Genomic DNA, 23764 nt, shown 5'->3' with positions numbered 1-23764 from the left:
AATTTTAAGCAAGTAATAGATCATGGTAACAGAGAATCCATTTAATTATTATCTCTGGGATATCTTTGAAGTGACACAGGTCTGTTAATAATGAAATATTTCTTTCTTTTTGGGTCTAGTCACATTAATAGGCTTTGCAGTGAATAATGTTTATGTACACATGATAAGATACTTTTTTTTAATTCAGTTTTTAGGCTCAACTTCTAGGCAAAGTACATAAGATTTAAATAGTTACTTAGTAGTATATGAACAGTATAAATCTTAATAATATGAAAGTAATGGTGTTGCTAACAGAATTTGGGAAGGGGCAGATGAAGAGAAGGGAGTGTGGGGTGTTGATTTCCTCATTTTACACAGTAAGGAGTCAAGAGATCCTTTGGTCAATATAGGTGGCTTCAGAAATCAAGGTGTCAGCTGATGATCTAGAGCAGGGCAGCAGGCTTTTCTCTAAGGGGCCGACTACTCAGCTCCTCCGCTGGAGCAGGAAAGCAGCCACAGACGCTACACAGGCGTGGTTACGTCCCGGGAAAACTTGGTGTACAGAAACAGGTGGTGCCCAGAGCTGGCCTGTGGACTGCAGTCTGCAGACCTGTGACCTAGAGTTACGGAGGTTACCGTCAGAAGAACTGAAACAAATGATTAAAAGTAGCTACCTCTGAGACTTTTACTGTTCTTCTTTATATTCTTGTATACTGTCTGGTTTTTACACATGTTTGTTACTTTTATGATATTGAAGGGCTACCCGACTTACTGTGTAAAAGACAAAGTGCCAATTAAGTTTGAATTTCAGATGAATTATGAGTAAGGTTGTGGTGTAAGTATGCCCCAAATTGCATGGGATGTAGTTATACTACAAAATTATTTGTTGTTTATCTGAAATTCACATTTAACTTGGTGCTCTTCTGGTATTTTATCTGGCAACTCTAATTAAGGGGAAAAAGAATAAATTCGTTATGTGCCTATGGTATGATATTGTATTAAGAGCACTAATAAATTTTTGACATAATGCCTTTAAAATTTTTGACAACTCTGTCAGTGGCCCTCATACCAGTGTTTCTTGCTTATTACTATGTGTCAAACTAACTACACTCTCAGTGTATATTGAGCTTAACTGGTCACCTGGTTAGGGAGATGGAGATCTTAATTAGCATGCTTCTACTTTTGTGGAAGTACCCTATTTATTTATTTTTTGAGGAAGATTAGACCTGAGCTAATATCTGCTGCCAATCCTCCTCTTTTTGCTGAGGAAGACTGGCCCTGAGCTAACATCTGGGCCCATCTTTCTCCACCTCCCATGTGGGATGCCTGCCACAGTATGGCTTGCCAAGCAGTGTGCTGGTCCACACCCGGGATCCGAACTGGCGAACCTCAGGCCCCCGAAGCAGAACGTGCGAACTTAACTGCTGTGCCACTGGGCCGGCCCCCCCTATTTATTTTTAAGGAGTTAATTTAACAGTGAAAGAAATCATGGGAATTTAGAAAACAAGATGGAAGCTAATGATCCCTCTGGGAGAAATTATAGAGACATTTTTAGGGGGAAGAAATTATGGCACAAATTTTGCCAACATAAGACTATCAGAAACAAAAAAAGTAAAACCTAGGACACGTAAAAACTGTGGCAATAACACTGGTTTATCTCTTTCAAGGTTTACGAATTGACCTTGCATTATACTCAGCACCAAGACCACAATGTGGTGACTGGAGCATTAGAACTCCTGCAGCAGCTCTTCAGAACCCCTCCTCCGGAGCTCCTGCAAGCTCTGACCACGGCAGGTGGCCTTGGGCGGCTCGCTGCGGCTAAAGATGAGCCCAGTTGCCGAAGTCGTAGCGGGAGTATTGTGGAACTTATAGGTAAGTTATTAGGAAGGCTGATTCTTACAATTAACCCCGCACTAAAATACTAGTTACGTTCTGTTGAATTATGGGCTCAGCGCTGTGCTAAGCAACTTAGATCTCAGTTCCTTACAAAATCTTACAGTGCAGAAGCCGCCCTTATTCTACAAACAGAATAACTAAGTGTAGAAAGCTTAGGTGGCAAAATGAGGCCAACACTTAATGCTCGGCCTCCTGACTCTCTCTGACTTGGCTGCTTCCACATGACATTTCATCCATCATGAAATGCAAACCTTAGGGAAAGTATTTCTAGGAGGACCTCTTTGCCAGTGACGGGATCTTCAAGTCTTTGTAGGGATTTTAGAGTTCCTTTCTGTCCTCTGGGTCCTTTTTTGCTGTCCTCGCTGACTTTAGAAAACCCCTTCCCTTTCTCCTGTCTCGGCACCTTCTCTGTTCCATCTGCTCTTTGTGCTCTCGAGGATTGGGCCCTTGTCGCACAAGGGGATGCTTCCCTACAGAGTGACCACTGGTTTTCCTCCATCCTCAGTGGGCCCTGTCTGATGTGGAGTTGCCCCTCGGGAGCTGGAATAGGGGGAGATCCCTGAAGTGCATCCTCTAGAACTGGGGCCTGCCCAGAGGAGGCCTCTTCTATCTAGGCCCTGCAGTCTGTGGTCGATTGAGTACAGCATGGGTGGGGCATGGCCTCTGCTCACAGCGCAGCAGACTGGAGAGTATGCCTGGAGGGCTGATTGCTGCCTGGTTTGAACGTAAATGTTTGCCTGAACTGTTAGCAGAAAATGTTAATATGCCTGTTTACTGTCCTCTCTGCTGATAATCCTTTTCTCTGTGGGATGCATGCCTTACAAATAATTACTGCAAATACTCATTTCTAATGATTGCTTCTAATGAAAATTTATACTTGATTATCAGTTGACCAATAATCTGAGATTTCTAACGTTTTTAATTTGGCTTCTTAAATGCGCTTTATTTTATCTCTTTTGACATTTTAGTTCTTATCTTTAGAAATCTGTATTTCAGTGTTAATGTAATTTTCACGTTTTTGAAATTGAAGTGTTACAGTATGGTGTTTTAGCACCACCTGTGGAAATATGTTCACATATTCTCTAGTTTTAAAGTTAAATCAAACTTTTTGAAGATTTTCGAATTCCTTCTAAATTTTAGCAGCTAATTGCCTTACTTTCATCTGTCATTTTCTGTGATTTACAGCCGGAGGGGGTTCTTCATGCAGCCCTGTCCTTTCAAGAAAACAAAAAGGTGATTATTTCAGAAGTCGAAGTCTTATGTTAATCTTACTGCTTTCTCTGTATTTCTGGAACACTGTCGACTGTGTCTGTGCCTCTTCTCAGCACAGTGATTGTATGTAGTATAAATGTTGCTGGAATCTGATAACTAGGCCTGAATAGTTCTGTGGGGTGGATTTTAAAAATTGATTGTGTATCAGAATTGCTTTGTCATAAATTTCTAATGCTTTAGACCAGGGGTCAACAAACTTTCCTGTAAAGGGCCAGATGGTACATATATTAGCCTTGTGGGCCTTACTGTCTCTTGGAACTTTCAGCTCTGTCCTGTGGCAGGAAGGCAGCCATAGACAATACTAGGCTAACGATGTGGCCAAGTTACAGTGAAACTATTTACAGAACTATTTACAGTAGTTTGCCTACTCCTGCTTTAGGGAATTTGTTATATTTTATAAAGGTAACATCTTCCCAGTCAGTTTTGTTTAGTATTAGGAATAATGTTTATTTAAGTATTTTGTTGCATTTGGCCTGGTTATCATTTTTCAGCCATATTTAGCTTTGTATATGCTAAAATGTTCTGATGCGCTTAATTTATTTTAATTAAATTGAAGTGTTTCTGATATAATATGATAATTTTGTTATACATTATCACTTTGCAACACCACCCATTTTCTTTTCCAGTCTAGATTTCCATAGGAAAGAGTTGATATCATTTTCTATTTGGAATCTTAAGAGACTAATCTTTTTTGTGTGTCATGATTTGAGTGTTTTAGAGCCTGATGCGTAATATTATTTGCAGTTGAATGGGATCTTAACAGGAATAATATTCTAGCCTTGACTGAATTAATAAATGTTTCCTAGAAGAACTTGTAATCAGTAATTTTTGGGCCATCCTAGTGTGGGATACTTAACTAAGTTTGAGATTTTGGTGAAACACTCAGATTGTTTGAAAGCCAAAAGGATTCTAGGGAAAGCTAGTGTCTCTCTTCTTGAATTAGGAAAGATTTCAAGCCTGTGGCTAAGTTAGTCTGGTACTTGCCTCCTTTGTTTCTTAGTTGCTCTGCCCAGTGATGATGAAAAAGGTGACTAATTCATGTGATTAAGATGAGTTGTTTTGTCATCTTCTAGCTAGGACACGGGAGATGTCCTCAATCTCTTTTTTGTTGTTCTTCTTCTCCCCAAAGCCCCCTGGTACATAGCTGTATATTCCAGTTGTGAGTGCCTCTGGTTGTGCTATGTGGGACGCCGCCTCAGCGTGGCTTGATGAGCGGTGCCACGTCTGCGCCCAGGATCTGAACCAGCAAAACCCCGGGCCGCCGAAGCAGAGTGAATGAACTTAACCACTCAGCCACGGGGCTGGCCCCTCAATCTCTTTTTTATTTTTCCAATGTTTTTTTTTTTTCTCTCTCGTTTAAAGCTACGGTTTTCAAACTTTTTTGTTGTACTCGCAAAATTCCTTTTTTCAAGTGGAATCTGCCAGTATATAAGAAAGATAAAAGCAGAGTGGTTGGATGTAGGATCAGGGTCAGGGTGAGGGGAGTGGTGGCCTGGGGTTCCTTCTCTGGCAGCAGCTGGCCCTTCCCCCTCCTTGGGGAGGGCTCCATGGAAGAGATTTGCAAACTACGAGTTGCAAGGAGGAGACTGCTTTCATTAACACATGAATTCACAGGTTGGAATTTTATTTGCTTTCTCAAGGTAAATCACTTTTTCTGTAATAAAGGACCCTATTATTTAGTAGATAAGCCAAATGGTGTGTTGATTTCATCTAGATTTGGGGTTTCCTTTTCTTTTTCTTTTTTGCCTTTACTGTCACATCAGTGTAGATTTATGGAAGTTATCACAGCTGTGACCTATTCTTTGAAAAGCAGTGAAATTAGAAATTGCCAATAAGAATTTTGCTAGTGTCATTTAATGACATTTGTATCTAATGTTACCGTAACGATTTAATGAGTCCAGTTAAATCAAGTTAAGACTTTTGTTTTCTTTTTTTCTTAAAATAAAGTTTGGGAACAGGAACTGTAAAATGTGGTTTTTTTTGAGAAAGATTAGCCCTGAGCTAACATCCATTCTCGTCTTCCTCTACTTTATATGTGGGATGCCTGCCACAGCATGGCTTGATAAGTGGTGCATAGGTCCATGCCTGGGAGCCGAACAGGTGAACCCCAGGCCACCAAAGCGGAGCGCACGAACTTAACCACTACACCACCAGGCTGGCCCCTGTAAAATGCATTTTTAGAATTTTGCAGAAGATGAAATGTTCCATCCTCCCAGATCATACAGTGCTTGAGTTTTGATTGTCAACCCTAGAATCTAGCAAATTAAAAGATAATACAATAATAGTGACTTTTAGATATAAACATTTTAGGGCTGGCCCAGTGGCTCAGTGATTAAGTGCGCATGTTCCAGTTCAGGGGCCCGGTGTTCTCTGGTTTGGATCCCGCGTGTGGACATGGCACCACTTGGCAAAGCTGTGCTGTGGTAGGCATCCCACATATAGAGGACGATGGGCGTGAATGTTAGCTCAAGGCCAGTCTTCCTCAGCAAAAAGAGGAGGATTGGCAGCAGATGTTAGCTCAGGGCTAATCTTCCTAAAAAAAAAAAAAAGCAAAAACAGTTTTATGTATAAATTCTGAGGTGCCATTGGAGATGTGAAATGAGTAGCCCAAGGACTAACAGAATTGGCTCCAGCCATAACTTGCCATTTTTAAGATTAAATAATTAATTAAGATTAAGTAATATGAATTATTTAATATTACCAGTAGTATAAATCAATAAATATTTATTAATTATTAAAATACTTTTTGGTACAGTTTGAGAATCATTGCTTTTAACCTTTTTTCCATATAGGTTTATTGATTTTAGTAATGCTCTAAGTATAATATTGCTACATTCTTTATGTTTAGCACCCTAGAGGTTTAAAAATACTTACATGTAGTGATAAACTGTATGGGGGGTGAATTAAATCTGCTTATGAATGTCTGCTTAGAATGTGCATTTATTTGATTTTCAAAGTCCTTCCTTTTAGCAAGCTTAAGGGACTCTCCTGCCATCATTTTCTAGGGAAAGTGCTCTTGGGAGAAGCAGCAGCCTTGGAGGAGGACTCTGAGTCAAGGTCTGACAGCAGCAGCCCAGCCTTTGCAGGTAGCTCTCATGAGTGGCAGTGGTGTCCACCTTCCTCCTCTCTACTGGCCCCCACCGCTGCCCCTCCCCTGCACCTCAGTGGATGTACCTCCTGGTGGGTAGCGGTGAAGCCAACTTGCTCAAATGGTGGCTAATCCAGGCTTCTTTTATAATGTTTACTTTGAAACAGGTGTGTGTTTTCTTGCATCAAATATTTGCTGTTTTCTTTGGTTTGGGCTGTTTTAAAATTAGATTTAGTCCCTGCACATAAGTCTTTTTGAGTAAGGGATGGTGGGTAAAGTGTCTCATGAAGTGAGTTGGATGGCTCGTGATGGGGAGAATGGGATTGAAAATTGTCATGGATAGGAGCCAAGCCTGGTGGTGCAGCTGTTAAGTTCGCATACTCTACTTTGGCGGCCCGGGGTTCGCTGGTTCGGATCCCGAGTGTGGACCTACATTCTGCTTATCAAGCTATGCTGTGGCAGGTGTCCCACATATAAAGTAGAGGAAGATGGGCATGGATGTTAGCTCAGGGCCAATCTTCCTCATCAAAAAAAAGGAGGATTGGCAGTGGATGTTAGCTCAGGGCTAATCTTCCTCAAAAAAAAAAAATTGTCATGGATAATTTAACTTGAAAGAATTTGTTTGTTTACATTTGTTTGTTACCTAATTAGATTCTCAGTTCGCCTTATAAAAGATGAGTGTTGACTAAGACGCTAATAAATGGATTAAAGGAGACTGGTTTGGGTTGTATAATCCTATCCAAAAGAATATTTTTAGATAACTGAAAATAAGGTTCAAATATTTGGGAAGGAAATTCTGAATAATCCTAGTGGCAATTATTTGTTTATTTTACAAAATAGAAATCACTTTTTTCCTGATTAAAAAAAGTTAAAACAACAAAAAAATTACATTTATCCAGAACATTGTGCAGCTTAAGTGCTCACTGACCCAGTGGCCTCCAGGAGTGACATTGCTAACAGCTTGATGTTGATCTTTTTGTTAATTGGTTTGTGTGTAGTGTTTATTTATTTACTTATTTAAAAAATTGGCACCTGAGCTAACATCTGCTGCCAATCTTCTTCCTTTTTTCTCTTCTTCTTCTCCCCAAAGCCCCCTCAGTACATAGTTGTATATTCTAGATGTAGGTCCTTCTGGTTCTGCTATGTGGGACGCCACATCACCATGGCCTGATGAGCGATGCCATGTCTGCGCCCAGGATCTGAACTGGTGAAACCCTGGGCTACCAAAGCAGATCTTGTGAACTTAACCACTCGGCCACGGGGCCAGCCCCTCTTGTTTTTTTAAATGGGAATTTAAAAACTAAACTAGGGGGGCCGGCGCCGTGGCCGAGTGGGTAAAGTTCTGTGCGTTCCACTTTGGAGGCCTGGCTTTGTAGGTTCAAATCCCAGGTGTACACCTACTCCATTCCTCAGCCATGCTGTGAAGGCGTCCCACATACAAAGTGGAGGAAGACTGGCACAGATGTTAGCTCAGGGCCAGTCTTCCTCAAGCAAAAAAAAAAGAGGAAGATTGGAAACCAATGTTAGCTCAAGGTGAATATTCCTCACCAAAAAACGAAAAACTAGGAAAATGTGGTGCAGATTTATATTGCAGGAGAATACAACTGGATTAGAGGTCTTGAATAGGATCTTGGAAGAAGAAAGCCTAAATCAAAGAGACGGTGAATTTACTATCTTTTCTGAGCACTGCTTGCCTCAAGCACCCAGGCATTTGTGTGCACCCAGCCTGCTGCACCTGACCAGGCTGCTTGTGGTTGCCAGGCAGTCTCTCTCTGTGGCTCCAAGCTAAGGCTAGAGCAGTTACTTAAGAACTTGAAGTTGCTTAAGAACCAGTAATGTGGCTGGCCATATTTCAGTTTTTTGCAGTGAAATACCTTTTGAGAATATTCCTAGTATTTAAAAAATACCTGCTGCTGATCTTTATTTTATTAATATGTAGGAATATAGTAAAAGGTAAGTAGATAATACAGGAAAAGGCAGTTTTAGTAACATTTGGAGGATGCAGTGTTGTCTTTTGAAATTTACTAGTTCATATTTTCACTGTGTTTCAGGATTTTTTGCAGTTAAAACATTTGGAGACAGTGCATTTGAGGGTATTTTGCAAATATGTTATTCTCTATTGAATGTTTTTCCTGCCCATTGAGGAATGAGTGTTTCTTTGTCTCCAGCCTCAGTCAAGGGTGAGATTGGTGGTGAGCTGGCTGCCTCTTCAGGGGTCTCCACTCCTGGCTCTGCTAGCTCAGCCGCTGACTCTGCGGGTCACGACATTATCACCGAGCAGCCCCGGTCACAGCATACACTGCAGCCAGACTCAGTGGATCTGACTGGCTGTGACTTGACGAGCGCTGCCACCGATGGGGATGAGGAGGACATCTTGAGCCACAGCTCCAGCCAGATCAGCGCTGTCCCGTCTGATCCTGCCATGGACTTGAATGATGGGACGCAGGCATCCTCGCCCATCAGTGACAGCTCACAAACCACCACTGAAGGGCCGGATTCGGCCGTGACCCCTTCGGACAGTTCTGAAATTGTAAGTGGGCAGAGGGGGGTCCCTGGTTTCTGAAGAGAGACCTGTCGTATGTCCGAGCTCTTCCCTGTAGGCCCATACCTGGACCCTCCTACTTATTCCTCTCCTCCTGTCTGATCCACTCATAGCAGTACAGAGGTCACCAGCTCAGATCGTGAATGGAGAGCTCGACCCCATCTGACACCTTCACTTCATGAAGGAAGTGGCAGAGTGTCATTTGTGTTGAACACGGAGGTCAAAAATTAGTTGATGATATGAACTCTGCTAAAATAGAGTGCATTTTAAATTCTTTAAAACCTTGTTGGGCACAGATTAAATCATTATTTTAAAAAGTCCATGAGGAGCCTGACATTAACAATGTGATTAATAACATTAATACTGTGCATTAACACTTTTTGCCTTTTAAAAAACTTTTACAGCGTATCCCATCTTACAGAGCATGGACTTAAGTACCTCTGATCTCTGAATTAGTGGACAAGAAACACCTCAAGGATAGTCTAATCAAAAAGTTTGGTACAAGTGTATACTGAGTTTCACATCCCAATTTCATTTGAATAGTTTGTGCATTAAGTGTTTTGCTACTATTGAATGTATTTTATTAAGAACATGGTTTTGTTTTTTTTACTTGAACAAATACAGAAACATTGAGTTACCAATCCCAAGATAAAGCACTTGCATGTCCCCTTTGGCAGTTGTCAAATTGTCACATGGATGTGGTTTCTAATGGCGTGTGGATTTACACTTACTCTGTTGGAGAACTGAGCTCACGGTTAGGGTTTTAACTGGAAGACCTGGAGGAGGATAGGACAAATGACTGAAACAGTGGGAAGTGATTTCAAGTAAGGAAAGGGACCAGCGTGCAGGGAGGAGAGAAGGTGGGGAAGCTCTGGGCTCAGTAGTGTGTCAAGTGTGCGGAGGGAATGTCTGCGTTCTTTATTGCACCAACTTCCATGGGACATCTGGCCTCTTCGTAGTAGATGAGTTCTGGACAGACTTGTTAGAAATAGGAATGAATGACCATAGGAATTATGAAAATTTCCTTCTTTGGGAGTGTTTCAGCAGGTGTTTACTGTGTGATAGTGCTGGGAGTGGGGCCTATGTAGACTTCTCTGGGGCTTAACTAAATGTCTTCCCTTGCTATTTCTCACACTGGTCTAGTTCTTTCTAGTTTATAAGGTGCTTCCATGTGCTATAGTCTTTAATTTTTTGCTGAACAAATGTATTGAGCACCTATTATATTCTGGGGATTGTTCTACAAGCTGGAGATAAAGTAGAGGGCACAACAAACAAAACTACTCTCATGAAGCTAATATTCTAGAGTAGGTATCATCGAACTCTTTCCATATAGGGCCAGATAGTAAATATCTTTGGTTTTGTGAGCCATACAGCCTGTGTTGCACACTTATCTCTGCTGTTGTAGTGTGAAAGCAGCCATAGACAATATGTTAATGAATGAGCATGACTGTGTTCCAGTAAAATGTTATTTACAAAAACAGGTGGTGGCCAGTTTTTGGCCCACAGGTTGTAGTTTACCTACCCCTGTTCTAGAGTGTGTGCGTGTGTGGGGGGCAGATGATAAGCTAATGATCAATCAACAAGTAAAGAAATACATGGGCAGATGGTGATAAATGCCATAGAGAAGAATAAGCAGAGTGAAGGGGATAGGGAATTGTCTCATGAGACAGCTCAGTGTGGTAGTTATGTGGCTTGGCTCAGGGGTAGCCCACCAGGATGAGAATTCTGGCTCTGCTGTTTACTAGCTGTGTAGCCTGGAGTAGTTATGTCCCTTCTTGCCTCAGTCTTCTTTTCTGTAAAATGAGGGTGATAACAGTACTTACATTGTAAGACTTATGAAGATTAAGGGTGATAATACACGTAAAGTGCTTTTGATCCTGCCTAGTGTATAGTAAGGTATTCCTAATATGGTGCAACTTTTCATTTTAACCTTTTTTTTTTTTGTAACTACAGCAAGGTTTTTTGGCAAACTAATCTGGAGGGTGGAGAATGGACGAAATCATTTCTTTCTTGATTGTTTTGGTCATGTAACTTAATTTTTTAATTGTAAGGATTTGGAAAGATTTTTAAAAATGATATTTCAACTAATTTACTAGCATACTGAGGGTTCATCACTCAGGTGTTTAGGGTAAATTACATGGGATTTGAAGTGGTTGTGAAAAATTTTGCAATATAGAATCAAACACAAGTTTATGGCTAAATATATGAAATACTGTGTTCAAAACTGAGTTGGAGGGGCTGGCCTGGTGTTTCAGTGGTTAAGTTCTCACATTCCACTTTGGTGGCCTAGGCTTCAATGGTTCTGATCCTGGGTGTGGACCTGTGCACCATTTATCAGGCCAGGCTGTGGCAGGCATCCACATGAAAAATGGAGGAAGATGGGCACAGATGTTAGCTCAGGGCCAGTCTTCCTCAGCACCTAAAGAGGACGATTGGCGGTGGGTGTTAGCTCAGGGCTAATCTTCCTCAAAAAAGACAACTGAGTTGGTTCAGTCCTAGCAGTTTAGGAGATAACCTGTTATGTTGTTAGATTTTTGTCTAAAAGATTTTCCTCATTTTTGACTTACTGTAAAATTTCCTTGTGAAGACAGAGGTTTTTGTTTGGATTTTTTTAATCAAAAAGAGAAATTTCCAGATTGGAATTTCTTTGGAATTTTTAAAGTTATAAAAGCTTTTTATAATGTAGTAGTAATGTGTGATCAAAAACTCTTGGTTATTTATACGCATGCCTTTCTGTGCATGTGAGGAAATGACCTTTGTGGACCTTTGTGTTAGGATGTGAGATGTAGTTCCTGTTATTTGTGGCCTTTGCCTTTCTGTGTTGAGGGGCTTGTCCCTGGGCAGTCACACTCAGAATTCTCACAGCCTCTCTCGAATCTTTTAGGTGTTAGATGGTCCTGATGGCCAGTATTCGGGGATGCAGATCGGACAGCCGCGGGACGAGGGTGAGGAGGCCGCAGGTCTTCTTCCCGATGAAGACGTGGATGCTTTCACAGACTCCGCAGTTGGTATGTTGACTTCAGGCCACATACTGTGGAATGGTCTTGTTTTCAACCCTGGCATCTTAGTTTTATCTTAACTTCCAAGAAGAAATCTTTTGATATCTTTGTTCTCTGAGTTGTAAATAGCAAATGAGATTAATTGAGGAATGATCATCTTTTTTCTTGATCTAAATCCTGTACTTTCATGTTGACTTTGTGTAAATATGCGTTTTTGTGTTTTAATTGGAAACTTGTCACTTAATCTCGATTTCTCTGTTTTTGAAGCCCTTCAACAAGCACATTTGTTGGAAAGGCTGGGCCACAGCAGGCAGCCCTCTGACAGCAGTATAGATAAATTTGTCTCAAGAGATGAAGCTACTGAACCAGGAGATCAAGAAAACAAGGTGAGACGTTTAGGCATGAGACTGCTCAGCATTCTGAGCTTGTATGAGTGTTTAAAATCACTTCGGCTACTGTCTGTCTGCCATGCTTCTAGCTTTCCCATCTCTAAGCTTTTCCTCAGCTCTTTCCCTTTAAATATTGATCTGTTCCCAGGTCTGCTCTTCTCTGCCTCTCCAGGTACCACCCAATCCCTTAAGAATTGCCTAAAGTTCTGCCTCCCTTGAGAGTCCTTCCCAGACAAGTCTGTCTTAACTGATTGCTACCTCACCTGATTTCTTGGACCATTTGTTTGATGGTGTGCATGGCCTTGCAACATTTCTTGTTTTTGTTCCATTGAATTAATTAGTTTGTTTGTTTATTTGTTTTTGTGGTAAAATACACATAACATAAAATTTACCATCCTAACCATTTTTAAGTGTACAGTTCAGTGGCATTAAGTATATTCACAGTGTTGTGCAACATCACCATCATCCATCGCCAGAACTTTTTCATCGTCCCAAACTGAAACTCCGTCCCCATTAAACACTAACTCCTCATTCCCCTCCGCCAGCCCCTGGCACCCACCGTTCTACTTTCTGTCTCTGTGGATTTGACTACTCTAGGGGCCTCCTGTAAGTGGAATTGTACAGTATTTGTCCTTTTGCGACTGGCTTATTTTACTCAGCAGAATGTCCTTAAGGTTCATGCATAGTATAGCATGTGTCAGAATTTCCTTCCTTTTTAAGGCTAAATAATATTCTATGATATCTGTATACCACCTTTTGTTTTTCTGTTCATCCGTTGACAGACACTTGGGTTACTTCTACCTTTTGGCAATTATGAATAATACTGCTGTGAACGTGGGTGGACAATATCTCTTCAAGACCCTGATTTCAATTCTTGTGGGTATAGACCTAGATGTGGAATTGCAGGATCATGTGGTAGTTCTATGTTTAATTTTTTGAGGAATAGCCATACTGTTCTCCACAGCAGCTGCCCTATTTTACATTCCCACCAGCAGTGTACAAGGGTTCCGTATTCTCCACATCCTCGCCAACACTTATTTTCTGTTTGTTTGATAGTAGCCATCTGGGTATGAGGTGGTGTATCATTGTGGTTTTAACTTGCATTTCCCTAATGATTAGTGATGTCCAGTATCTTTTCATGTGGGTTATTGGCTAGTCCTGTATCTTTGGAGAAATGTCTATTCAAGTCTTCTGCCCACTTTTTAATCGGGTTGTTTGGGTTTTTTGTTGTTGAGTTATCTGTTGAACTGTTTTTAAAATACCTGTATATTTCTTACCCTTTTACATGTAAATGTCCTGTCTTCCCAGTTAATTTTAAATTCTTTCAGCACAAGAAATAATGTTTTGTACTTAGTCCTGCAGTAGTTGCTCAATTATGTTGCAACCTTGGCGGTTCTTTCCAGGTCCCCTTGCACAAGGCCTATTCCCTTTCAGTTTGGGGCTTTCCCCAGGCTCTTTCCTCTGCCTGAGTAGTTTCCCCTTGTCCTATAGATGATGGCTCATGCTGTGCTTCCCTGAACAGCCTCTCCTGGATGCTGGTTCTTAGCTGCCTTCCTATCCAGTGCTCCCTCGCTGCATGCTGAGCTCCTCCCTGCCACAGCCCACAAGACCCTGTGTCATAATCTGCCTCTGACCAGTGTAATTCTGCTCCACGGTGGTCTGCAAGGTCAGGCATGTCTACGGGCACAGAGAGGCATCTCTGTGTCCCTGGAGCCTGGCATAATTGCTGTGCTGGAACTAGTTGTTGAATGAACTAATGAGCAGATGTGTTGATTGTTTGATTATAAGACAAACAATGTCAGTTCCTGTGTTCTAGCCTTGCCGGATCAAAGGAGACATAGGACGATCTGCTGATGATGATTCTGCTCCTCTTGTCCACTGTGTCCGCCTTTTGTCTGCTTCATTTTTGCTAACTGGGGAAAAAAATGGTAAGTATAGAAGGGTAGGTGCAAAGTTGAAGGAAGTAACTTTAGGTGTCAGAGGTCAACTTGGTGGCCAATTTTGTGCCTTGTTCTTGAGCGGAGGGAGTAGAATCTAGGGGTGAGCTTTGTTTTCACTAGCTGACAGGAGAAGAGAGGGGCTGATGGGGGAGCTGGTTTAGTGGGTCTAGTTTTCTTTGTTTGGAAACCAAATGTTTACTGCTTTTAAGCTGAAGGTGACCCAGGTGGTTTCTTTGCAGCCTTGGTTCCGGACAGGGACGTGAGGGTCAGTGTGAAGGCGCTGGCCCTCAGCTGTGTGGGAGCTGCTGTGGCCCTTCATCCAGAATCTTTCTTCAGCAAACTTTATAAAGTACCTCTTGAAACCACGGAATACCCTGGTATGTTAAAAGTTCACATCTCATTCCTCATGTTTAATCATTATTTTGGCTGTTTTGTTTTAGATTAATAAGTTTTTTTCAGTTAATTTGTGGCATTTGAACTGTTGTAGTTCTCCATAAAACACACGAATAGTAATGTTTTTGGCTTCTTGGACTCCCTGTAGATGTGATGTTTAGTTGAAACACACAAATGAATAGAAATTTGGGAACATAAGAGCCACTTTACGTATGTATTGGATTTATACCAGAAGCAGAAATTGTGTATAATTAAAATTGTTTTGGGTCACACTCAAGCAGGCTAGGCGTTCACACTCAGACAAGCGGGAACTGGGACCGGCTGAAATACCAGCAGACCCAGTCACGCATGGCGCCCGTTCTGGGACGCGGGCCGTTATGGAGTAAATGGCGGGGAGAACTGCACTTCTGAAACCAGAGTCCCGCCTTCTCTTTTTCTTTGGGTGAGGGGACAAACTTGTGCTTTTGAATTTCTTTTAGGTAGGTGTGGACTAGCTTGAGATTCTCTAATCTTTTTTTGAAATAAAGTCTTGGAATTTTGATTATTGGCTGACAACCTGGGATTATAATCCAGAAAATCTGTTGTGTTGAAGTAATATCAGGGATATGATGAATCTAGAATCTTCAAACCCCAAAATACTTTTTACCACTCATGGTTATTATATTCAAGTCTTTTCTGGATATGGATCGCCATCTTGCACCCCCCCCCCTTTTTAATCCCCTGAGAATTAAGCTTTTATTTTGAATTAAGAGTTGAGGGGCCAGCCCGGTGGTGCAGCAGTTAAGTTCACACATTCTGCTTCAGCGGCATTGGGTTCGCTGGTTTGGATTCTGGGTGTAGACCTACGTACCACTTGTCAAGCCATGCTGTGGCAGGCATCCCACATATAAAGTAGAGGAACATGGGCATGAATGTTAGCTCATGGCCAGTCTTCCTCAGCAAAAAGAGAAGGATTGGTGGCAGATGTTAGCTCAGGGCTAATCTTCCTCAAAAAACAAAATTAAAAAAAAAAGAAAGAAATCAAAGGAGAAATCAAAAAATACCTGGAGGCAAATGAAAATGAAAATACAACATACTAAAATTTAAAAATAAAATAAAAGTTGATGGTGGGGACTCGTACAGTGGATGGGCAATTTATCCCTGCAGAGGAGCAGTATGTCTCAGACGTCTTGAACTACATTGACCATGGAGATCCGCAGGTCAGAGGAGCCACAGCCATTCTCTGTGGGACCCTTGTCTACTCCATCCTCAGCAGGTCCCGCTTCCATGTGGGAGACTGGGTGGCCACCGTTAGAACACTGACAGGTAACAGCCCAGTTTTCAGTAGTGTCTGTTTTAGATAGAATTCTCAAATTCAAGTTTACATGAAGGTATTTGTTGCTTGCTCTTCTGATCAGGAAATACGTTTTCTCTGGTGGACTGCATTCCTTTGCTGCAGAAAACTTTGAAGGATGAATCTTCTGTTACTTGCAAGTTGGCTTGTACAGCTGTGAGGGTAAGCATAATCATTTGTGGAAATCATTTCTTTAATTAGTGGAGATTTTACCATTGTTACAATTAAAATTGGAGTTTAATATTAAATATTTCCAGACATTCTAAAGCTGTATATGGTATGTTTACATATTGTTACAATATTGTATCCACCACTTGGCTTTAAAAGGAAAACATTGCCAATGAAGTTAAGGTTTAATAGACTTTAGTTTGTTTTAACTCTCAGAGTATTTGTTTGAAATACACCTTGTTTAACATTAAGTGTAAAACCTGTTGAATTAAAAAACAGCTCTCTCAGGCCCACAGAGTGCTGCGAGTTAGAGTGAGCTTTGGAGGTTCTTTAATCACCTCTGATGTTTGTATCAGTGGAGTAGCCTCAGTCCTGTAAATGGTAGTGTGTCAAACCTTTATATATCAGCTGTTTCCTAAATCATGACTGACAAGTCAACAACAGTAAAAATCAAAACAAAAACCCTACAGTTGTCAAATTTATTGGATACCTTCCCTTTTTAAAATTTCATGGCCTGGCCAGAATTGTTCTTTAGTTCCAAATGTTTGCCAAGTTTCAGCCGGTCTGTCATTCCTGGAGCAGAAGGAAGTTGTTGGCATCACAGTGAAGTTGCTGGCCCAAAGTCAGCATGAATCAGCCTGTGTGTGGAAATGCCACATCTGTGCTCAGAAGGTGCAGGGAAGGGAACTGCCACCACAGGGGCCCTCTCCTGTCCCCTTGTACAGTGAAGTACACAGTAACATCAAAAAGGCCTTGGGTCCCGTGTCCCTGCCCTGGGTCTGAGATTTGTTTCAGAAGTGGCGGTGGTGCTGTGTTACACGGTCTCCCTCTTTACCACTGATAAATGTTTGTGAAGTTGGTGTCTGGGCGTGGAGACCATGACAAAGGCAGGAAGGAGAGGAAGAAAGAAGCAAAGTTATGTGAAAGGGACACATTTACTTTTCAACTTGAGTTTACTGAGATAAATTATATGTTATAAATATTTCTGACCGATGTGGAAAAAGTGCAACATCCCTGTTGCAGTTAAGAAAAGACAAAACAGGTATGTATGAGAGTGATGTCATCAACCATCCAGCGGCAGCTACAGCACGAGGCTAACCCTGCCGCCATCCTGCGGTGGCCGTGTTTTTCAGCACTGCGTCATGAGTCTTTGTAGCAGCAGCTATAGTGAATTCGGATTGCAGCTGATCACTGATGTGCTGACTCTGAGGAATAGTTCCTACTGGCTGGTGAGGACAGAGCTTTTGGAAACTCTTGCAGAGCTCGACTTCAGGTAAGCGAATGAGGTTCGTTGTGTTGATGCACCAAAGCCGCTCAGAAGTTTGAACTAAGAGTTGAAAGGATCAGTCAATACAAGTAGTGATGGTTATCAAGGAAGCTGTGCATCAGAAATCTGAGGAGTTTAGATAGCTGATAGTGATTTTCTCCTCCTCGACTTTGCCCTATTTTTGTAATTTTTAAATATAGGCAGAGGAGTGGACTTTTCTGGTGGTCTTAATCATTTTAGTGTCCTTAATGGTGAGAATAAAAGAGCTCAAACTTTTAAAATAATTTAGTTTATATCGATTCTGCTTGTTTAAAAAAGGAATATACTCATCATTATATTGAGCTTAGATCAAATAGCTGATTTGTATTTTGTTTAAATTTAAAAATAACTTTTGATATCTTGCAATTTTTCATTTTCTAAGAGTAAGTTTTGCTTCGAGATGTTTTCTTCCAATGCTTTCTTTTAGAAGGGAAATTTTCTTTTGTTATGTAACCAGATTTTTGTTTTGTTAACCCATCATTTAGAGTGCCTATTACATGCCAGGCTCAGTGCTAGGGTTATTTTCTTTCATCCTCAGAACATCTCTGTGAATTAGGGATTGTTCTCACCTCCACGTCACAGAGGAAGGGTGGGTGAAAACTTGCCCGAGGCCACACAGCCCCATCTGCATCAGCGGGAAGGTGCGGGAATCTCAGCTCTCACACCTTCTTTGATAGGTGTCTGAGCTAATTCTGTAGGCCACTTGGAGTCTTTCAAAATAGTAGATGTTTATTTTGAAGAAAAACAATTTACTTAGTACTGTGTTACTGAGTAGAATTCTGAGAGGAATATAAATTCTGCTTGTTTTAAAATTATTAGTCTTTCTGTTATTTTAAGTAAGTGCTGCCTCTTAGAGCCTTCCACTGCAGCTGGCTTAATACACTCTGGAGCCAGCCTTCCTCATCGTTCTGTCTGTCTGTCTCGCAGGCCATCACTGGGTGTTTGTGAGTAACTAAAGTATTTCATTGTTAAATATGTTCTTTCGTTAGGTTGGTGAGCTTTTTGGAGGCAAAAGCGGAAAACATACACAGAGGGGCTCATCATTACACAGGGGTAAGCAGTTCACTTTCGTGAGGCTGTGTTTTAGCCTCCAGGAATTCCACTTCCCTAGTGGCTTAGAATTTCTCTGACTGCAGCCTGTTTTAGATTTATTTCACAATTTCTATCATGAAAGTTGTGATTGTATATGTGAATTTAAGACTAGTGATCTTGAGTTCTTCCTCACTGGGTTTCCAAAATATCTTACCTAAAATTTAGTTAAATACAGAGATTATATCTATTTTTATTATCCTTCTCTCTAAAGCGGTTAAAACTGCAAGAACGAGTGCTCAATAATGTTGTCATCTATTTGCTTGGGGATGAAGACCCCAGGGTGCGACATGTTGCTGCAGCTTCATTAATGAGGTACTTATCGAATATTTTCTCTCTTTATTCCCTTTTTTGGTTGAAGTACTAAATGGTATGGGAATAAGAAGAGAGGGAAAAATTCAGAGTATTTGGGCAGTATTCATAAATCTTTTGGGCTCACTGTTTCAGCTACTCTTAAACTATCAAAAAAGATATTATTTGCTACTGTAAGGGTCTAATATGATAAAACAACAACAGAACACTAACCTCCTATTGTAAGAGTAATGCACTTTCATTGTCAAAATTTTGGAATATAGAGAATAGCACTAAGAGAAAATAAAAATCACCTTCAGTTTTACCACTGGAGATAATCACTTAACATTTCGCACTGTTAACATTTTGTATATCCTGTGTATGAGTTTCTTTTTCAAAATTGGGACAAAATATACTTACAAGTTTGTAATATAGTAAACATCTTCTTGTTATCAAATACTCTTCTAAAAAAGAACTTTTAACCACCAGTGTTTTCTGGGACAGCATCCTGTATTCAGATACATTCATTTTTCTGTAGTGAAATATGACATGCATGACATTTCATATAGTGTGAGGTAAATAAAGGCTATAAATATTGTTTTAAAAAAAGAAATTTTGGGGCTGGCCCTGTGGCATAGCAGTTAAGTGTGACGCGCTCCACTTTGGCGGCCCAGGTTCACAGGTTTGGATCCTGGGTGTGGACCTACACCACTTTTCAAGCCATGCTGTGATGATGACCCACTTAGAAAATAGAGTGAGATTGACGCAGATGTTAGCTCAGGATTAATCTTCCTCAAGCGAAAAAAAGAGGAAGATTGGCAACAGATGTTAGTTCAGAGAAAATCATTGTCACAAAAAAAAATTTAATTCGTAGCCCTTTTTTTTTTCCTGAGGAAGATTGGCCCTGAGCTAACATCTGTTGCCAATCTTCCTCTTTTTGCTTGAGGAATATTCACCCTAAGCTAACATCTGTGCCAGTCTTCCTGTATTTTGTATGTGGGTTGCCACCACAGCATGGCTGCTGATAAGTGGTCTAGGTCCACATCCAGGAGCCGAACCTGGGCCACCAGAGCCGAGCACGCTGAGCTTAACCATGAGGCCATGGGGCCAGCCCCAAGTAGCCATTTTTTTACTATGTAGTTGTGCTAAATTTTTATGTAAATATTATTTGGTTGAATATTAAGTTTACTTTGATTTGAATAGTGAGTAATACTGTTGCTATACATACATGTTTATGTATCTTTTGTTTCTTAGAATTAATTCCTGGAAGTTGAGTTACTAGGCCAAGCTTTTTGATGATTTTTTTTAAAATTTCTAGTGGTTTTATTGAGGTATAATTTTATATCCCATTTTAAGTGTACAATTAAATGATTTTAGTAAACTTACAAATTTGTGTAACCATTACCACATCCAATTTTAGAACATTTCCACCATCGCAAAAAGATCCCTTGTGCCCTTTTGCAGTAACTGCCAGTTCCCACCCACAGTGGGAATTCATCTACTAATCTACCTCCTGTCCCTAGTGATTTGCCTTTTTCTGGACATTTTATATAAATGGGATCATACAGTTGTTGGAATTTGCATCTGAGTTCTTTCACTTAGTTTTTGAGGTTCATCCATGCTGTAGCATGTACCAGTAGCTTATTCCTTTTATCCATTTCATGGATAATACCATATTTTATTTATCTGTTCAGCAGATGATTGATATTATTTCTACTTTTTGGCTACTATGAACCATGCTGCTTGAACATTGGCCTATGAGACTGTGTGTGGACATATGTTTTCATTTCTCTTGGGTAGATACCTAGAGGTGGATTTTGTATGGGTTTTGGTACTTGTGAAATTACTCTCTAGGAACATACCAATTTATATTGCCACTACCAGAATATGATTGTGCCTGAGTCTTCTCACCACAACAAATATTTCAAAAAAAGTTAAATTTGTGTCCATTGTTTAGGCAGAAATTGCTATTTTTCAAAAAATAACTTTTAACTTGTTTTAAAAATAATACATGTTTACTGAATAAAATTTAGGGAAAGTATAAAAAAAGAAATAAAAATCTTTGTAATCAAACTATTCAAAGAAAATAAAAGTTACATTTTGGCGTATAACCTTTCAGTTTGTGGTGTTATCATTTGCATTTCTGTGATTGCTTGTGAGGTGTGCTTTTTCATGTAGTTAACTGGGTCTGTATGACTTGCCTAATTAAAGACTTTGGATCTTAACCATTTTCTACAAATGATAGCAATTTATAATACCCTAGGAAAAAAATTGTACTGTTGACCAAGTCTCCATGGAGGAAAGAGATTTTAATTAGATATTTAGGTTTGTAAACCAATGTAATAAATAGTTGATTGTTTCTAAAAGTTATACACCCCATCCGTAAGTGTAGCAATACGGTCACGCAAAATATGCACTGAGTGTTGATTGCAGAAATGAGCCCTTTGGTTCCTTTAGGAAATGTTTGCCATATTCTGCCTTTGAGTTCAGTTTAGATTCGTGAGGAGTCTCAGCTGGAGCTTTGCTGTCTGGGAATGTATGGGATGGTTTTGCAGGCAAAATTGGAAAAATGAGTGAGGGACAGCCCCCGGCATTCAGATCTGTTCTCTGCTCTAGTGCTTTCTATGGATAGTGGATTAATGCACATGTTGATGTTGGTCAAGGTGATTAGAAAGAGAACTTTCAAGGTTGTTGGTTTTTAATCAAAGCAAGAATTATATGTAGAGAAGGGTACTTAATTCTATGATAGACAAAAAGAAAATACAGCACCTAGTTATTTCAAAGTGGGTGTGTGAGTGAGTGGTCCTGTGATCAGAGACCCCTGCTCTGCTGAGCTTAAAGAACGTTGCCTCTGAAAAAGGAAAGTGGTGTTCTGTGGGCAGACGGTGTTTTAGGCTTAACCACCTTCACAGAGAGGAGTGGTGAATCACAGGTGAGTTTCATGTACTTTCTTAAGTAAATAAACCTCGCTTTTATGTTAGGCTTGTCCCAAAGCTGTTTTATAAATGTGACCAAGGACAAGCTGATCCAGTAGTGGCTGTGGCAAGAGATCAAAGCAGTGTTTACCTGAAACTTCTCATGCATGAGACGCAGCCTCCATCTCACTTCTCCGTCAGCACGATAACCAGGTACACTAACCTATTGATGTCCTGACATTGTCTTAGGGCTTTAATCTAAAACACAGCATTGCCTAGAAAAAAAGCTTTGGGTTTGAGAATGTTTGAGTAGGTTGTCTTCCTTTGATAGGCTGTTTCTCCTTTTCAGGATTTACCACCCCTCCTCTTTAAGCTCTGCCGCAGTCACACAGCAGTGATACCGTAGATCTTTTAGTTTGTTCTTTGCAAGCTGCCTAGTGATGAGTGTAGTGTTCTACACGACTCCAATGCTATGTCTTATCTACTAAGCTGTCCTTTAAATTTTTCACTTTATTTGTGCTAGCTATGAAGAGCTCGGGTACGTCATGCCTGTTAATTTTTAGGTGAGCAGGCTATTAAAAAGTGTCAGTGTTATTTAGAGTTATCCACTAGTTCAGTGATTTAAAATTATTGTTCACATTTGTTGTGAGGAGTTTTTAAATACAATTTCAAATGGCCTTACATAGCCCACTCTCGTCTGATTCTCAGATGAGCAGCATAGACTATGAAAGTAATTAGAGTAGAAATGCCTTAATGAAGTTATAATTTTCTTTAGAATTTTAGTTTACCAAGAGGGCTGCAGAAGTGATAAGAAGACTATTATGCTTTTTTAACTCTGTTTTTTAAATTTTATTTTAAAAATTAGTTTTATATGGTAACTCTCTGCTGAGTGGCAATTTTTTTAAAAACTTGAACTTAATGGCTTCTAAGCTGAAATGTTCACCTGATGCTTTTGTTCTGAATTTGGAACTCAGCTTGTCAAATTTTGAAGTCTTTATTCCTAAATAAATATCACCTCTTGTCATATAAAGCCTGCTTAAAAAAACACACATGGAATAATTTCTTGTTTACCTTCATATTGTCTTCCCAGCGAATTTTCCTTTTGTAACCTCTAAACTGGCATTTTCTCTCTTTGAAAAAATTCAGGATAAATATTCCTTTAAGATAAGCAGAAGCAATATAAGAGTATTTCATTATCAGGAATTTGACAAGCTTAGAGTAAGTTGCTCTTTCTAAATGTCGTTTCAGAAAATGAGTATTTAGATGCCAATAGAGATGAGTATAATATTTTGTTAAAATTGGTTACTACTTCGAAAATTTTCCCAGTTCCAAGCTTAAGCTATCCTCTTGACGTTTGGCTCTGCTTATTTGGTTCTTGGATGATAAACATAGTTACTTATTGTGCAGCTATATTTGCAGCATAGCTACCTGCTGTTTTAGAAGTTATGTGAGAAGGTAAAATGCTAGTCTTAGTTTTGTTGTTGAATGCCTCTGTGGGCAGGACACTGAGGGACACAAGACTGAACCCAGCGTGAATCCTGCCTGCTTGGGCTGCATTTATATAGTGGGGAGTTAGAGTTTGTGTGTAGCTACCGTGAGGGCTCGAAACTGCTCTGTGCCGTGAATGGAATTTGGAGAAAGTGCCCCGGCAGCCCTGTAGTGGAGGGAGGACTTCTTTTGTCTTGGAATCAGGGGTCACTTCGTGCAGTGTTTCTTTTAACTTAAAGTTTGGAAATGGGTGGCTTTGGGCGTGTAGAGAGACTGCAGGCAAGGCTGTGAGGAGCGTGTTGCCCCGGTGCTGTGGTGGGGGAAGGGAGCGGTCGTTCAGCCGTCTTTCCAGAGTAATGCCAGATTCATGTAGAGTCCTTCTTTAAGTCACAAGACTGCTTTCACTTCTCGGGGCCTTTAATCTGAAACCTTTAAATGTTCTTTGAATTCTGAAAATGTTATAAGCTTTAAGAGTAGATTTTAAGTTTCTGTATTTTTCTTATTAGAATATATAGAGGCTATAACTTACTACCAAGCATAACAGATGTCACTATGGAAAATAACCTCTCGAGAGTTATTGCAGCGGTTTCTCATGAACTAATCACATCAACCACGCGAGCGCTCACAGTAAGTCTCTTTGGGTTGGTCTCAATGAGATTAATTTTCATTAGTTTGT

General features: G+C 40.3%; 1 protein-coding gene across 3 annotated transcripts in view; it reads left to right on the top strand.

Annotated features, from left to right (window-relative positions):
* Window positions 1-23764, top strand: part of HTT (huntingtin) — a 163458-nt gene that overhangs the window by 45767 nt on the left and 93927 nt on the right. The window contains exons 9-23 of one of the 3 annotated variants that reach the window (XM_046656986.1): window positions 1647-1851; window positions 3061-3108; window positions 6153-6233; window positions 8404-8765; window positions 11662-11785; window positions 12044-12162; window positions 13982-14093; window positions 14345-14482; window positions 15645-15803; window positions 15896-15993; window positions 17133-17272; window positions 18295-18358; window positions 18609-18709; window positions 21667-21813; window positions 23595-23715. In XM_046656986.1, the coding sequence (XP_046512942.1) occupies window positions 1647-1851; window positions 3061-3108; window positions 6153-6233; window positions 8404-8765; window positions 11662-11785; window positions 12044-12162; window positions 13982-14093; window positions 14345-14482; window positions 15645-15803; window positions 15896-15993; window positions 17133-17272; window positions 18295-18358; window positions 18609-18709; window positions 21667-21813; window positions 23595-23715 (2019 nt within the window). Of the gene's footprint in view, window positions 1-1646; window positions 1852-3060; window positions 3109-6152; window positions 6234-6266; window positions 6403-8403; window positions 8766-11661; window positions 11786-12043; window positions 12163-13981; window positions 14094-14344; window positions 14483-15644; window positions 15804-15895; window positions 15994-17132; window positions 17273-18294; window positions 18359-18608; window positions 18710-21666; window positions 21814-23594; window positions 23716-23764 lie in introns of those variants that run through there. The other 2 variants (XM_046656987.1, XM_046656989.1) reach the window with 2 other exon arrangements.

The sequence above is a fragment of the Equus quagga genome, chromosome 3, assembly GCF_021613505.1.
Source record: "Equus quagga isolate Etosha38 chromosome 3, UCLA_HA_Equagga_1.0, whole genome shotgun sequence".
Lineage (NCBI taxonomy): Eukaryota > Metazoa > Chordata > Mammalia > Perissodactyla > Equidae > Equus > Equus quagga.
Note: the sequence above shows the minus strand (reverse complement) of the source record. Positions and strands in the feature narration are given on the sequence as shown.